The sequence below is a fragment of the Loxodonta africana genome, chromosome 11, assembly GCF_030014295.1.
Source record: "Loxodonta africana isolate mLoxAfr1 chromosome 11, mLoxAfr1.hap2, whole genome shotgun sequence".
In the NCBI taxonomy this organism is placed as follows: domain Eukaryota; kingdom Metazoa; phylum Chordata; class Mammalia; order Proboscidea; family Elephantidae; genus Loxodonta; species Loxodonta africana.
This window is the reverse complement of record NC_087352.1, coordinates 91,314,235-91,330,794: the sequence shown is the minus strand read 5'-3', so window position 1 is coordinate 91,330,794 and position 16,560 is coordinate 91,314,235. Positions and strand designations below refer to the sequence as shown.

The 16,560-nt window shown below is 42.1% G+C and overlaps 1 protein-coding gene across 1 annotated transcript in view; it reads right to left on the bottom strand.

Annotated features, from left to right (window-relative positions):
• Positions 1 to 16,130, bottom strand: part of L3MBTL4 (L3MBTL histone methyl-lysine binding protein 4) — a 547,866-nt gene extending 531,736 nt beyond the window's left edge. Inside the window, 2 exon segments of the mRNA XM_010587124.3 lie at positions 12,304 to 12,398; positions 16,100 to 16,130. Coding sequence (XP_010585426.1) covers positions 12,304 to 12,398; positions 16,100 to 16,130 — 126 coding nt within the window.
• Between the last annotated feature and the right edge of the window lie 430 nt (positions 16,131 to 16,560).

Sequence of the window (16,560 nt, the reverse complement as noted above, 5' to 3'; positions counted from 1 at the left end):
ACTTTAATTAATAAATATAATTCTTACTGGCTTCTGTGAATCCATTCTTCTAAAATATCAGATGAAAAAATTCTCATTTCCCCAAAACCTATGGAGTGTAAAAAGTGTGGCTGCACAGTAAATATTTTTATATGCAGACACATATATAGCTCCAATCACTGTAACCACTGGCTGATTTATAGTTTTAGAAACAAAAAGAAAGCACGTATCAGAGTGGGTGAAAGCCTGCTGGATTTGGGCAGCTTTCGAGAAACAAATATTTTTATGAAGAATGAAAAAGAACACACATAGTACACACACAATCAACAACTGCATACGGATAACTTAAAATAACTTCTGAAGTCGTCTGAGAACTCAATGGCCCTCACCGAGTAGGTTCCAAGAATCTTCTGAGTATAATTTCTAAAACAAACCCAAAATTCCCCCCTCCTCAAGGACTCAGCCCTCCCAGGGGAAAAAAAGACAAGGCTACTTCTAATATAAATCTCTTCAACTAAAGGAGAAGAGCCCTGGAAACTGTCTTCTCCCCATTCTGAATGCCTCCATCTTCTTCTTTTAACTTCTTTTCAGAATAGCTCTAAACAGGACCCCAGACCTCCAGCTGGCACTGCAGATAAGCAGCCTGATGAGACTTTAAGTCCCCACCCGCCCTTCCAACAGAAGCGCGGCCTTGATCAGGGTCCCACTCCTTTAGACTTGCTCACTATTCCACAGCCCACTGACACTCTGAATCACATCATTTCAGAGAAGTAAATTAAGCAGAGAAAATGTATCTGAGCCACGAGACCAGGATGCATCCTCAATTTTGCTCCAGAGCTTACACATTAGAGGATATGAGACATGAATATGAATATGAATGGAGATTCTTTCTGTTCTTCAGAGCCCCAGAAATCAATCCGCTTTAATGGCTTCACAGAAAAGGAGTGTATCATAAGGCTATGCTCTAGTTTGAAATACACTGACTCTGTTGGCCTCCTTGTGCCTTGCATTTTACAACCCGACCACACATCTGAAGCTAAGGTACACTTATCTCTCAAGCGATGTTTTTTTTGTGGGGGAGAATTTTTAAATACCAATGAAGTTTAAAAATTTAAGCCTTAAAACCCAGTGTAGTAGGAGCTGTTACTGGGGACAACAAAATACATACAGAAGACAAAAACAGGTAAACACACAAACACTTCAGACAAATAAAAAGAGCAAATGAACTGAGGCTATAATTGATTCTAAGTATGTCAGAATCCATAACAGGTCTTTCATTATAGTTTATATAACTACTAAAAAAGGTACCCATGGTCGTCACTTGGCTTGCAATCATATTCACAGTATTATCTAAGAAAAGAACAAAAATCAAACTCGTTGCCATCAAGTCAATTCCAACTCATAGCGACCCTACAGGTCGCAGCAGAACTGCCCCATAGAGTTTCCAAGGAGCGTCTGGCGGACTTGAACTGCCGACCTTTTGGTTAGTAGCCATAGCACTTAACCACTACGCCACCGGGGTTTCCATTGTCTAAAAAGGATCTACATTAAAACTATGGCACTGTTCTTACTGGTTACAAAATGATTAGTTAAGCATGTTCACAGCACAAAAATTTGACATCTGGCTGAGTTTGGGTTGGAAGTTTCTAGGTGTCCCATAGTTTCACAGCTGTACTACCAAACAGGATCCTTCATAGGAGCATCTTTGTACACTTGTGAGCTAAATACAATCCAGACTTGATCAAACAAAAGACATGGGCACACACACACACATAGGTTTTTCAGACTCTATCTAATGTACTACCATATTTAGAAAAATTACTTTTTTAATGTAATTTAGGCCTGTGTTTTAGAAAATGTTTAATTTAAAGTATGAGTGAGTAATTTCTCTCTCTTGGACTTCAAGTAAGAAAGGCTAAGAGAGGACAGGAAGGGGTTCAAATAAGGTGTCTTTACACCTAGGACAATTAGGAGGCTAAACCAGGAAGGTGTCTGTTTCCCAACTACTCCCAGCCCCTCACAAGATAAACACTGCCCCCCTCATCCTATAGATACAGGTCCCCGGGTGGCACAGGCAGTTTGCAATTGGTTACTAACCTAAAGATTGATGGTTTGATTCCACCCAGAGGTTCTACAGGAGAAAGGTCAGGTGATCTACTTCCATAAAGATTACAGCCAAGAAAACCCTATGGAGTAGTTCTACTCTGTAACATATGGGGTCGCCATGAGTTGGAATTGACTTGACAACTGGTTTGTTTGTTTTTCCTCCATCCTATAAATGACAGGAATTTTCTTACCAGGGTTCAAGACAAAGTACTTCTTTCCAAAATAATAATAGATTATACTTGATTTTAAGAGGAGGAGAGGGACAGGGTATGAGGGCACTAAAGACAAGAAAACAGTGTAAGGGGGCAACCAAAACAAAGACGTCCCTGAAAGAAGTAGTGGAAATACTAGAGTTGATACAGGAATTTTGTTTGTGGTAAGAGAGAAAGGGGACTCCAATGAGGAAATGTTTCTGTTTTCATCATGAAGAAAGTTAATCAGCCATTAACTCTGAAGGCAAGAGGGAGAAGAAATAACACCACAATGAGAAAGCAAAGGTTTCAGAGTACCAGTATCTGCCAACATTAAGACATCAGATGAGGCTTACATGGTGAATGCTTTTCAGACTGCTCTGCGCAGCTCAGAGCATCAGGAACACCCTCACTGGTAGCCATGCTCCGTGAAGGACAGGGGGAGCTGTGGTCAAAGGGGGAAGTCCTCACAAGGGTGAAGGTGGAGAGATGGGGCCCTGGTTAATGCTCTGAAGGAAGGGAGAGGTCTGAGAACATGGCGCCACCAAGAGGGGGCACAAAGAAGCTTCTGGGGAGAGAAAAAGACTACATGATCTGAAAGAAGAGTCATTTTTAAAATACCTTGCATTCGATAAATTGAATTACATGTCTGGTACTGTGGTATGCTAGACACTTCACATACATCAGATGTAATTCCTCAAAAATCTCTGAGAATGGGTGGTATTATTAATATGAGTCAGACAGGTATGCCATGGCGTCCTTCTTCTATAAAATGAGGGAAAGGAGCTGGAAGGACTTACTGAGGCAGCAGATGTAAAAGCATCTATCAAGTAATAGGGGCTCAGAAATGTACTTCTCCCAGAGAACCATAAAGCAGAAGGATATTTTAAAAAAAAAAAAAAAGAACACCCAGTCAGTCCATCATATTTGGGGAGGTTACAATTCCACTGAAGAGACAAAATACAGACATGTGACCACCCAAATGGCATAAGCAGCAGTCAAAACCCTAAGTATACAAGTGATAGAGAGACCCACATTTCACAGAGGTCACTCTGGCAACAGTGTGGGGTTAGGTTAAAGGTAGGGCCAACCTGGATAGAAAGGGACCATTTGGGAGGCTTTTGCTATAATGTATAATGAACTTAGGGCTAATTACTAAATAAAGACAGCAGTGGTCAAGGCGGAGAGTAGTGACTGAAGAATTAAGACGTGAAACCTGAGAAGACAAGACTGCCAAACACACAAGCACAGAGCAAAGCGGAGAGGAAGGAATAAACCCATAGAACAGGTACCGCGATACAGAGCCTCATCCATGGAAACGCAGACTCTACAGACGGAGGTTGAGATGAGTTGAGTTTTCGATGTACTGAGCATGACAGAACCGTGCCCTCAGGTGAGCAGTCACTACCTTGCTATAGGTCCTAGTCTGCAGCTCAGAAGAAAGAGCTGTGAGATGATCAGGGACTCTGCTGCATCTCAGCGGATGCTAGGGAGGTAGACTGGTAGCCCAGCGAGCCCCTGCACAGGGGGTCTTGAGACTCAGCCCGAGAGCAAGGAAAGGACTCTGAGAAGACTGGTAAGGAGTGGCTGGGAATAAGCAAGTGGTTTCAGGCAGTGTGCGAGTAAGGCAAAGTTTCAGAGGCTGGAGGTGGAAGAGGTGAAAAAATCAAGAAGAGAAAATGTAGTCTAAAGTCTCAAGAAGCTGACCTGAGATAAGGAAAGGATCTAGAGAGAAAAATGCAGAATCAAGGGGCAGTTTTTTCTTTTCTTTTTTTTTAAAGAGGGAATAGACTTGAGTGTATTTGTATTCTAAATGGAAAGCTTTAGAAGAGAAAAGAAAGCTAAATTGCAAGCAGAACGGGGAGTAAGCTAACTTTCAAGAAGGACAGTGGACAAGATCAGCTGGTAAGATTTAAAGTTCAAAACTGCAGAGGGTTCCAGGTGGACTTAAGACATTATGGCCATGAGGGCAGATGGGCTGCACTGAAAAGGACGCAGAGGTCCCTGCAGTGGAGGTGCTCAGAGTTCTGAGAGTTGGAAAGACTGTCACACAGGCAAAGGGGTGACAAAGATGAGAACATGACGGGGGGGAGGGGAAAAGGTGAGAAGGTGCCAGAAGGCTGGCAATGTGAGCAAACACACACACACACACAAACACACAAATCTAATGAAGTAACAAAGAGTAAAACTGCTAGCAATGAGGTTGCATAAGCCTCCAAGATGGTAGAGTTGATGGGTATGGGCAGCGAGGAGAAGGCTGGGTCTGCCTGCACACCCTACACGTGGAAAGGTGGTGTATGATAGGGTGGACGGTGTGCACTCAGGAAGCAGTGGACAAGAAGGAGAAGCAGGCATGCATTTCGGCCAGAAAAAGTAAGCAATGATATATAGAGATATTGAACATGTTTTATAAATTCTTTTGCCACAGAAAAGGTGTTGCAGAAGTCACAGCAGAATAATCTGACAGGAAATCAATCAGTGAGAAGCCAGTGAGGTCTGTGGCAGGGACAGATTAGGACCTAAGCAATGAAAAGATGATGTATCTGCGGCAGCAGAATGGCATACAGACTGCACTCAACTACTAACCTAAATGTTGGTAGTTCGAACCCACCCAAGGTGCCGTGAAAGAAAGACCTGACAATCTGCTCCTGTAAGATTACAGCCAGGAAAACCCTATGGGGCAGGTCTACTCTGTAACACACAGGGTCACCATGAGTTGGACAGAAATCAACTCAACAGCAATGGGTTGTTTTTTGTTTTTTAAAGATATCCACGCCCTAATCTCTGAGGCCAGTGAATATGCCACCTTACATGACAAAAGAGTCTTTGCAGTTGTGATTATCTATCTAGGTGGACCTAATATAATCACAGCAGTCCTTAGAGGAGGTGGTGGAATGGTCAGAGAAGGAAATGAGACAACGGAAGCAGAGGTTCAAGTGGTACAGGGCCATGAGCCAAGTAATGCCCGGGGCCTCTGGAAGCTAGAAAATGCAAGAAAGCAGATTCTCCCCTAGAGCCTACAGAAGGAGTGTAGCATAACCCAGTGGATACGTCTGACCTTCTGAATGAAAGATAATAAATTTGTGTTGTTTTAAGCCACTAAATTCATGATAATCTGTTACAGTAGCAATAAACAAATACAGTATTTAAAAAAAAATGGAATTCAAGTTAAAACTATATCCTAAATGGTGAAAGATGCTTAAAGAAGGCTAAGAGAGTTCTATTCTTTCTCATGATGGTTTTTTTTTTTTTCTGAAATATCAAATTATTTCACAAATGTGGGTATGTCCCTGCTTTGCAGGGCCCCTAAGCGCATAGTGGAGCCCTGGTGGCACGGTGGTTAAGAGCTCAGCTGCTAACCAAAATGTCAGCAGTTCGTATCCACCAGCCGCTCCTTAGAAACCCTCCGGGGCAGTTCTACTCTGCCCTAGAGTGTCGCTGAGTCGGAACTGAATCAACGACAATGGTTTTTATTGGCAAGCACATGTTTAATCTGTCTGTCTGACAATTCAGCACAGAATGTGAGGAGAGAAAGCAGAGCTTGCCTTCAGGCCAGTGACAGGACAACACGGACATGAAACTTAGTGGCATTCATTGTCAACAGAGAGGACAGTGTTTGGAATCAGACAGGCTGTGCACCCTCAGGTCAGAGACCTCCCGACGCTGCAGGCGCAACTTGCTCCCAAAGTGCCATGGCTGGTGCAAGCGGAGACTGGGGCCTGCTAAAGGCCAGGTGACACGAGGCATTTGCATGGGGTCTTCATGATGCTCCTACATTGCCCCCTCCCTCTCCACACTGTGAGATGACCAGATGGCAGCTGCTCATATATACACGTCTACAGGTCTGAGTCATGGACTGGGACAGCTTCATGAAAAGGGGTGTCTTAGGGCTGGGGTCTCTAGAGAAACAAAATTAGTGAAGCAGATACATACATATATATATACATAAAGAGAGAGATTTATACCAAGGAAATGGTTCACGTAGTTGTAGAGGCTGGGAAGTCCCGAGTCTATGGGTCAGGTTAGAGGCTTCTCCTGACTCGCGTAGCTGCAGGGGCTGGCAAACCCAAGATTGGCAGGTCAGGTGGAAGGCCTCTGGTTCACAGGCTCAGAAGCTGACGAATTCCAAGACTGGCAGGTAAGCTGCAAGCTCGAGTCTCAAGAACCAGAGGTCAGATGAACAGGAGCCAACTACAGGATCCAGAGCAGAGCAAATGCCCACAATCTCTGCCAGGAAGTTCACATATATTGGATGCAGGCCACACACTCGAGGAAACTCCCTTTCAACTGATTGGCTGCTCATGGCAGATCTCATCTTGCAGGTGATAATATTACATCAGATCTCATTATGGAGGTGATTACATCACTACATAGCTGTCAAACTACATCATAACTGCCAAACCACTGAGAATCGTGGTCCAGCCAAGTTGACACACAACCTTAACCACCACAAAGGAGGATCCTGAGGCGGGACCTGGACTGGTGAGGTTTACAAAGGAAGAATAGACACAAAGGCCTTCAAACTTGGATAACCACTCGGAACAATCAGGAGGAGGCAGCCCAGGCAGGAGCTCCTGCATATAACCAGCCTGATGGCATGGGCACAGCTCTGTGTACGTGCGCAACTGTGGGCGGGTCAGAGACAGCAGGCCTGAAAAGCAAAGAAGAAATGTGTGGACTTGATATGGTGGGTATCAGGGTGAAAACGATGCTTAGGAAGGTACAGTCGATGGTTAGAGGACTGGCAGGGAGGTAAGAGGGGAAAGATCTGAACACTAGGGCTGCTACAACAAAGTACCACAAAGTAGATGGCTTCAAACGACAGAAATTCATTCTCTCATAGTTCTAGACATGCTGCAGGGCCATGATCACTCTGAAGCCTCTATGGATGGGTCCTACTTTGCCTCTTCCAGATTCTAGTGGTTGCCAGCATCCTTGGCATTCCTTGGCTTATGGCTGTATTACTCCAATTTCTACCTCTATCTTCACATAGTCATCTTTATTCTGTGTGTACCTCTGTGTTTCCAAATCTCTCTCTACTTATAAAAGGACACCAATATTGGATTTAGAGCCCACTGAAAGGCAGTATGCAAACTCTGGTGGTGTAGTGGTTAAGCATTACGGCTGCTAACCAAAAGATCGGCAGTTCAAAATCACCAGGCACCACTTGGAACTCTATGGGGCAGTTTTACTCTGTCCTACAGGGTCACTACGGGTAGGAATCAACTTGACAGCAATGGGTTTCCTTTTTGTTTCTGGAAATCCGGTATAAACTCACCTTAATCTGATTATATCTTCAAAGACCCTATTTCCAAAAAAGGTCGTATTCACAGTTATCAGTGGTTAGAACTTGAACATACCTTTTGAGGGAGGGGACACAACTCAACCCATTGCATACCAACCTCAAAATAAAGGAAAATAATATTTTGAAGTTTAAATCAAAGCAAGAAAGACATATTTCACTAGTAATGAAGAGAAAATGTTTTTAAATTTCCCATGTTTACAAAAGGTGTTTATGTCCTTGTATACTTACTAACCTGATGGTAAGATAAGTCATAAGATATAAAACACTTTACTTTCTCTTATACAAAAAGAAATTTAAAATAGGCCTGTAAATATGGAATGAACCTGTGTGCAATTAAAATAGGTCCACTCACCTTAAAAAATATACACAAACTAGAGGCGGGGACAAGATGGCAGAGTAGTTGGACGTTTCCTGTAGTCCCTCTTACAATAAAGACCCGAAAAAACAAGTGAATCAATTTTATATGACAAGCTAGGAACCCTGAACATCAAAGGCAAAGTTGAGGAACTGGACTGAACAGCAGGGGGAGGGAGAAATGGTTCAGAAGAGCAAGGAGTTGCCAGACCTGACCTGGTGGGAACTGGCATCCTGCAGGCCGATTCTACTGGCACAAGCACAGTGAGAAAAGCAGTGTCGTTCAGGACGCGTTTTCAACATCAGGAAAGAACATGCGGCAGAGAGTCTGCTCAACCCTCCACGACAAACCAGAAGCGGCCCTCAATCAGCAAAAGATAAGTACCTGCATTTAACCTACTGCACAGATTCAAAAATACCTCTTTGGGAAAAACGTATCTCCTGCTTATCTGCTCCCTTCCTGCTCTGCACTGGGTCCCAGGTGGCTGCATCCCCTGGGCTGGAAGATGGACCCTGGATGCATCCTCAGCTATTATCCCAGCCTTAGAGAGGGAACGAATTAACAAACGGGGGGAAAATAATCTGCCAGCTCCCCTAAGCTGGGAACTCAAGGCAGAAACAGCTCCTTTGCCTAGGCACAGACATAAGGAGTCCACAGACTTTGAATGCCTTTCATCCCTGCATAGACTTGTATGGGCCCATTTGAACAGCGTAGGCCCTTATTAACACAGTACAACAGGGTATATACCTGAAGTCCAACTTCAACTGTTCCAGCCACATGGTGGAGAGGCAGGTTTATGACATTTGACACCACTCTGCCTATTAAGCAGGGTCCTCACATACCCACATCGGGGGCCTGAGGACAGATCATGATACCTAGCCACCTGCAACAGGGGCCCAAGAATAAGTGCAGCCTCCCAGTCCTTACATCAAACAGTATTGGGTGCCCATAGTCCAGCTGCATAACCCGCCCACCTATGTGCTCTAGGGAACAGGGACACACTTTCCTCACAGACACTCAGGAGTGGTTCTCAGCCCCCTGCCTTGCTCAGCGCATGACCCCCTACTGCAGCCAGATACCTGTGCCTATACCAATCACCTCTGCTCATCTAGGACTGTACATGAGATTCTGCACCACACACTTGGTGACTAACTACCTGGACACCTAAGCTAAATCCAGAAAAAATAAGTGAACAGACTCCTGGGCTCACATACCTAGTAACAGCTCTAATCACCTGGTGACAAGATGTTAGAGCTTCAAACATGCCAATAATCAAACTAGTTCACTCAAGCAGCCTATTTGGGCATATCAAAACAAAACAAGAAGTTAGGACACAGTAAGCAAACATAAATAAGCACAATAACTTATCGATGGCTCGGAGACAACAGTCAATCTCAAATCACAAAAAGAGGCAGACAACAACGCCTTCAGCAAGCTCCCAAAACAAAGAATCAAGAAATCTTCTGGATGAAGATAACTTCCTAGAATTACAGGAGGTAGAATACAAAAGATTAATATATAGAACTCTTCAAGACATCAGGAAGGAGATCAAGCAAAACACAGAACATGCCAAACAGCACACAAACAAAGTATTAGAGGAACTTAGACAGATTATACAAGAGCACAATGACAAACTGAATAGGCTGCAAGAATCCATATAGAGACAGCAAACAGAAATTCAGAAGATTTACAATAAAATTTCAGAATTAGACAACTCAATAGGAAGTCATGACAGCAGAATTCAGGCACTAGAACTCAGAATTAGTGAGACTGCAGATAAATCACTTGGTACCAACATATTTGAAGAAAAATCAGATAGAAGAGTTTTTAAAAAATGAAGAAACTCTGAGAATTATGTGGGGTTCTAACAAGACAGATAACCTACCAGTGACTGGAGTACCAAAATAGAGGTGGATAACAGAAAATGCAGAGAGAATTGTTGAAGATCTGTTGGCAGAAAACATCCCTGATAAATCATGAAAGATGAGAAGATATCTATCCAAGATGCTCATCGAACCCCACACAAGGTAGATCCCAAAAGAAAGTCACCAGGACATATTATAATCAAACTTGCCAAAACCAAAGATTAAGACACAATTTTAAGAGAGGCTAGGGATAAACAAAAAGTCACTTACAAAGAAGAGTCAGTAAGACTAAGCAGAAACCATGCAGGTAAGAAGGCAATGGTATGACATATATAAAGCCTTGAAGGAAAAAAAAATTGCCAGCCAAGAATTGCATATCCAGCAAAACTGTATCTCAAATATGACAGAAAAATTAGGACACTTCCAAATAAAAGTTTAGGAATTTGCAAAAACCAAACCAAACTTACAAAAACACTAAAGGTAGCCCTCCGGTTAGAAAGACAATAACATCAGGTAACAACCCAAGACTAGAACACAGGACAGAGCAACCAGGTAACCACATAGAGAAACAACAAAAATAAATCAAAGCTACAATGCTCAAAACAGGGAAACAAAGATGTCATTATGTAAAAGATGACATTAAAACAAAAAAGAGGGACTAAAAAATGTAGTCATAGAACTTTCATATGGAGAGTAAGTCAAGGGGATATATAGAAATAAAAGACTGGTTTCAACTTAGAAAAAGAAGGGTAAATATTAACGTAACCACAAAGGAAACTAACAAGCCTACACATCACAATAAAAAACAAGAAAAACATAAAGGCTCAGCAAGTACAAAATCAACAATAATGAAAAAAGATGAAAAGAAAATACATAAAGAGAAACAACTCAGCAAAGAAAATTTAGTGGAACAAAGAAACTGTCAACAACACACACACACAAAAATGACATCACTAAACTTATAAACTTATAAAAAAAAAATATAAACTTATACCTATCAATAATTACACTGAATGTAAATGGACTAAATGCACCAGTAAAGAAACAGAGAGTGGCAGAATGCGTAAAAAAACTACAGATACATTGCAATCTGGATCCAAATTCCCATGGCATTTTTCAATGAGATGGAGAAACAAATCACCAACTTCATATGGAAGGGAAAGAGGCCCCAGATAAGTAAAGCATTACTGAAAAAGAACAAAGTGGCAGGCCTCACAGTACCTGATTTTAGAACCTATCATACTGCCACAGTAGTCAAAACAGCCTGGTACAGTAGGCACAACAACAGATAAATAGGCCAATGGAACAGAGTTGAGAATCCAGACATAAATACATCCACCTCTGAGCAACTGATATTTGGCAAAGGCCCGAAGTCTGTTAAATGGGGAGAAGACAGTCTCTTCAACAAATGGTGCTGATATAACTACATATCTATCTGCAGCTTCCTACTTCTGGTTAAAGGAGCCCTGGTGACACAATGGTTAAGTGCTCAGCTACTAACCAAAAGGTCAGCAGTTGGAATCCACCAGCCGATCTTTGGAAACCCTGTGGGGCAGTTCTTCTCTGTCCTATAGGGTTGCTATGAGTTAGAATCAACTCGGTGGCAATGGGTTACTCCCGGTTAAAATGCTTAAATATGATGATGCAACTGTGATGCAACTTGTCATATCAGTGTTCCCTTAAATACCGAAAACATAAACCAAGAAGAACAGAAAGGGCAGCAGAGGGCATGGTTCTTGGGTAAAGATGGCCCCTGTAGCCCCGAGTTCCTGACTCCTTGGTCAAACAGTTGACGTGGGCTGTTCTGTATATCTCCACAGTCATGGACAGAATGTTGTAGGGATTTCACTGTCTCCTCCAACGTCTTGTTTGACCCATCACTTCCATACAACACATCAAAGAGATCCCTCTAACCTGGTCTTAAGAGGGATATGCATGAGTAACATTCCAAAAAAACCAAACTCTTTGCCATTGAGTCAATTCAAACACATAGCGACACTACATGACAGAGTAGAACTGTCCCATAGTTTCCAAGGAGTGCCTGGTGGATTTGAACTGCTGACCCTTTGGTTAACAGCCATAGCACTTAACCATAACTCCACCAGGGTTTCCAATTGAGAAACATTAGCTAATAAAAACAAACACTAACAATTACTGAGCATGTTGCATTCTAACTCCTTTATATGCATAACTTAGTCCTCCAACAACTCAAGGAGGTAGGTATAGTATTTCCCTACTTTACAGAGGAGGAAACTGAGGCAGGGACAGCACAGGCAGGCAGTGGCACTGAGTTTCAATTTAGACAGTTGCTCTGGATCCTACACCCACTCCAGAGTCCACACTCTTCAATACTAAGGCTCTGGTCATCTTTCCTATGTAGTTTTCCAAGAATATGCACAAACTCCATTAATTTGGTAAGCTATCTAGGCAAATGAGCTCATTTTTGCCTAAATTTCTTAAGTGCTCCTTCCTCATAAAAATATAACACCTTCAGTGGCTCACCTTAGAAAACAGTTCCACAGGTGCTGCTATAATAGCCTTCTGTGCTGTCAGGTACTGCTCCCAAGACCACGTGTCCTGTGCAGCCGCTGAAGGGACTGGAAGAGAAAACACCACGACTTTTTTGAAAACAAGTAGTGACAGAAAAATAATAAAATTTAATTGAAGCCAGGTAAGCATGTGATCAGAAGATTCAGCAACTAATAAGAGCCTTCTCTTTCACTTTCTGTGAGAGCTTAAGAAAACCATTTAACCGCTCTGTGATGGTAAATGTTATGTGTCAACTTGGCTAGGCCATGATTTCCAGTATTGTGTTTTGGAATCTACTATAATTGTCCTCCATTCTAAACTTCTATATGTTAATGAGGCAGGATTAGCGTGGGTTCATCCTAAGTCACACCCTTAACGGCGCAACTCAAGTCACAGCTTTACTCAAGTCACAGGCTTACTCGTCACAGCCTTACTCGAGTCACCACCTTACACAAGTATCTGATGCAAGTGAGGTTTCCTTGAGAGTGTGACCTACATCCAATATATATGAACACTCTGGCAAACTCACTGTTGCTTTGGATCCTGCATCTGCCTCATCATCATCTGACCTGCCAATACTGGGATTCGCCAGCTTCCGCAGCCCTGTGAGCCAGCAGCTTGTTGTCTGATCCCTGAAACCATGTGAGTCAGAAGAAGCCTCCAGCCTGATGCCTAAACCACAGATTTGGGACTTGCTACCCTCCATAACCCCAAGAGGGCCATTTCCTTGAGATAGATCTCTCTCTCTCTCTAAAACTGTTTCACTGGTTTTGCTTCTCTAGACAGCCCAGCCTAAGACACACTCCATATTCAGCTCTTCCTGTTTTAGAATAGGCTTATGAATACATCTCTCCTTCAAGGAGACTGCTGAACAACACTTAAAACAGATACCTCCAAAAGATAAACAAATAGGCACAGGTTTTCTGAAAGGTGATTTGGCTAATTTTAAGGTGAATGACCTGCAATGTTTTATAGTCTCTCTTCACTTTCGTATCTCCTTTTGCTGGAATGTAAAACTGATGAGAATGTAAATTCTGCCAACCTGTCAGAAGGCAATGTGGCAAGTCTTTAAAAATATTCATACACTTTGAACTAGCAACTGTCCTTCTGGGAATCTGTCTTAGTGCAATCACAGCAGATGTGTCTAAGAGGCAAACAGCTCTTATCCTAGAACTTTTCATGATAATTACACACTGCAAACAAACTAAAGGTCCACCAAGAGGGGATCAGTTAAATGCATTGTACAGAGGCATTATTTTAATAATTGTGTGCCATGGAGTAGATTCCGACTCACAGCCACCCTATATGACAGAGAAAAACTGCCCCAAAGAGCTTTCTAGGATGTATATCTTTGTGGGGACAGGTCTTTTCTCCTGTGAAGCTACTGGTTAGCAGTGGCTAACCTGACCTTTTGGATAGCAGCCAAGTGCTTATTATTTTAATAATAGGTAGTAAAATATAATTGTAGGAGACTGCCTAATGACAAACATAGACAATTTAACAATATACTACTAAGTGAAAAAAGAGCATTTTAGAAAACAAAAGGATCTTCTTTGGTAAAATATATAATACATCTAAAAAGCCTAAAAGTCTGTAAATAAAAATCTTAAATGAAGTCATCTTTAGGTGTCAGGATTATTAGCAATTTCTTCCCAATTCTCCTTCTGTTTTGCTTTTCTGCTTTCCAAATTTTCTGGGATGAATAGCTAGTCTCTCTAATTCAATAAAAATACAATTTTTAAATAATAAAAATCTGGCAAAAAGGATTAATAATTGTGTTGTCTATATTCTGTGCTCCAGTAATTTCGCCTCTGTGATTGCATCCCAAGGAACTAGTCAAAGCACTGATAAAAGTTGCAGGTAAAAATGTGTACTGCAACATTATTATAGCAAAAATACAAACAGTATTAATACAGGAGAAAGGTTAAATAAAGGTATACATATGATTATGAAGTGGTCAAAACTATTTTTTAAATATTTTCTAAAATATCTTGAGCGTATTCTGGGTTAAGTACAAAAACCAAGTACTAACCCCAAAACCATTCCCATCAACACGATTCCAATTCATAGTGACCCTATAGGACTGAGCTGTAACTCTCCCATAGGGTTTCCAAGGAGCTGCTGGTGAATTTTTTTTTTCTTCTTATTCTGATTTAAGTGAAAGTTTACAATTCAAGCCAGTTTCTCATACAAAAACTTATACCCACATTGTTATGTGGACCTAGTTGTTCTCCCCACAATGTGACAGCACACTCCTTCTATTCATCCTGTTCCTCTCTGACTCATCTTGTCTCCAGACAGAAGCTACCCACATAGTCTCATGTGTCTACTGGAGCTAAGAAGTACACTCCTTGCCAGTATCATTTATGTCTTATAGGCCAGAATAATCTTTCTCTGAAGAGTTGCCTTCAGGAATGATTTCAGTTTTGGGCTAATAGAGATTCTGGGGGCCATGATCTCTGGGGTCCCTCCAGTCTCAGTCAGACCATTAAGTCTGTTGTTTTCACTGGAATTTGAGGTCTGAATCCCACTTTTCTCCTGTTCCACCACGGATTCTCTGTTGTATTCCCTGTCAAAGCAGTCACTGGTAGTAGCTTGGCACCGTCTAATTCTTCCAGTTTCAAGCTGATGAAGTCACTTGGGCTGATATTTTCTTTGTGTCCTTGGTGTTCTTTCTTTCTTACTCCTGGGGTCATATTTTCTTTGTGTCTTTGGTGTTCTTCATTCTCCTTTGCCCCAGGTGAGTTGAGACCAATTGATGCATCTTAGACGGCCACTTGCTAGCTTTTAAGCCCGCAGGCACCACTCACCAAAGTAGGATGCAGAACATTTTCCTTTTTTTAATATAACTTTTATTGTGCTTAAGTGAAGTTTACAAATCAAGTCAGTCTCTCACATAAAAACTTATACACACCTTGCTACATACTCCCAATTACTCTCCCCCTAATGAGACAGCCTGCTTTCTCCCTCCACTCTCTCTTTTCATGTCCATTTTGCCAGCTTCTAACCCCCTCTACCCTCTCATCTCCCCTCCAGGCAGGAGATGCCAACATAGTCTCAAGTGTCCACCTGATCCAAGAAGCTCACTCCTCACCAGCATCCCCCTCCAACCCATTGTCCAGTCCAATCCATGTCTGAAGAGTTCTATTCGGGAATGGTTCCTGTCCTGGGCCAACAGAAGGTCTGGGGGCCATGATCACTGGGGTCCTTCCAGTCTCAGTTAGAACATTAAGTCTGGTCTTTTTATAAGAATTTGGGGTCTTCATCCCACTGATTTCCTGCTCCCTCAGGGGTTCTCTGTTGTGTTACCTATCAGGGCAGTCATCGGTTGTAGCCAGGCACCATCTCGTTCTTCTGAGAACATTTTCTTAAAACACTTTGTTATGCCAATTGACCTAGATGTCACCTGAAACCATGGTCCCCAAACCCCTGCCCCTGCTACTCTGTTCCTCAAAGTGTTTGGCTGTATTCAGGAAACTTCTTAGCTTTTGGATTAGTCCAGTTGTGCTGACTTCCCCTGTATTGTGTATTGTCCCTCACTTCACCTAAAATAATTCGTCTACTGTCTAGTTAGTGAACACCCCTCCCTCTTCCTCCCTCCTCACGCTCGTAACCATAAAGAATGTTTTGTTCTGTGTTTTAACCATTTCTTGAGTTCTAATAATAGTAATAATAGTGGTCTCATACAATATTTGTCCTTTTGCGATGACTTTACTTAGCATAATGCCTTCCAGATTCCTCCATGTTATGAGATGTTGCACGGACTCACCGTTGTTATTTATTGTTGTGTCATATTCCATTGCGTGAATATACCACAATTTATTTATCCATTCATCCATTGATGGGAACCTTGGTTGCTTCCATCATTTTACCATTGTAAACAGCACTGCAATGAGCATGGGTGTGCATATATCTGTTTGTGTACATGATCTTATTTCTCTAGGATATATTCCAAGGCATGGGATTGCTGGATGTTATGGTAGTTCTATTTCTAGCTTTTAAAGGAAGCACCCAATCCATTTCCAAAGTAGTACCATTTGACATTCCCACCAGCAGTGTATAAGTATTCCAATCTCTCCACAACCTCTCCAACATTTATTGTTTTTTTGATTAATGTCAGCCTTTTTGAGGTAAGATGGTAAGATTGTAGTTTTCATTTGCGTTTCTCTAATGGCTACTGATCGTGAGCATTTCCTCATGTATCTGTTAGCCACCTGAATGTCTCCTTTG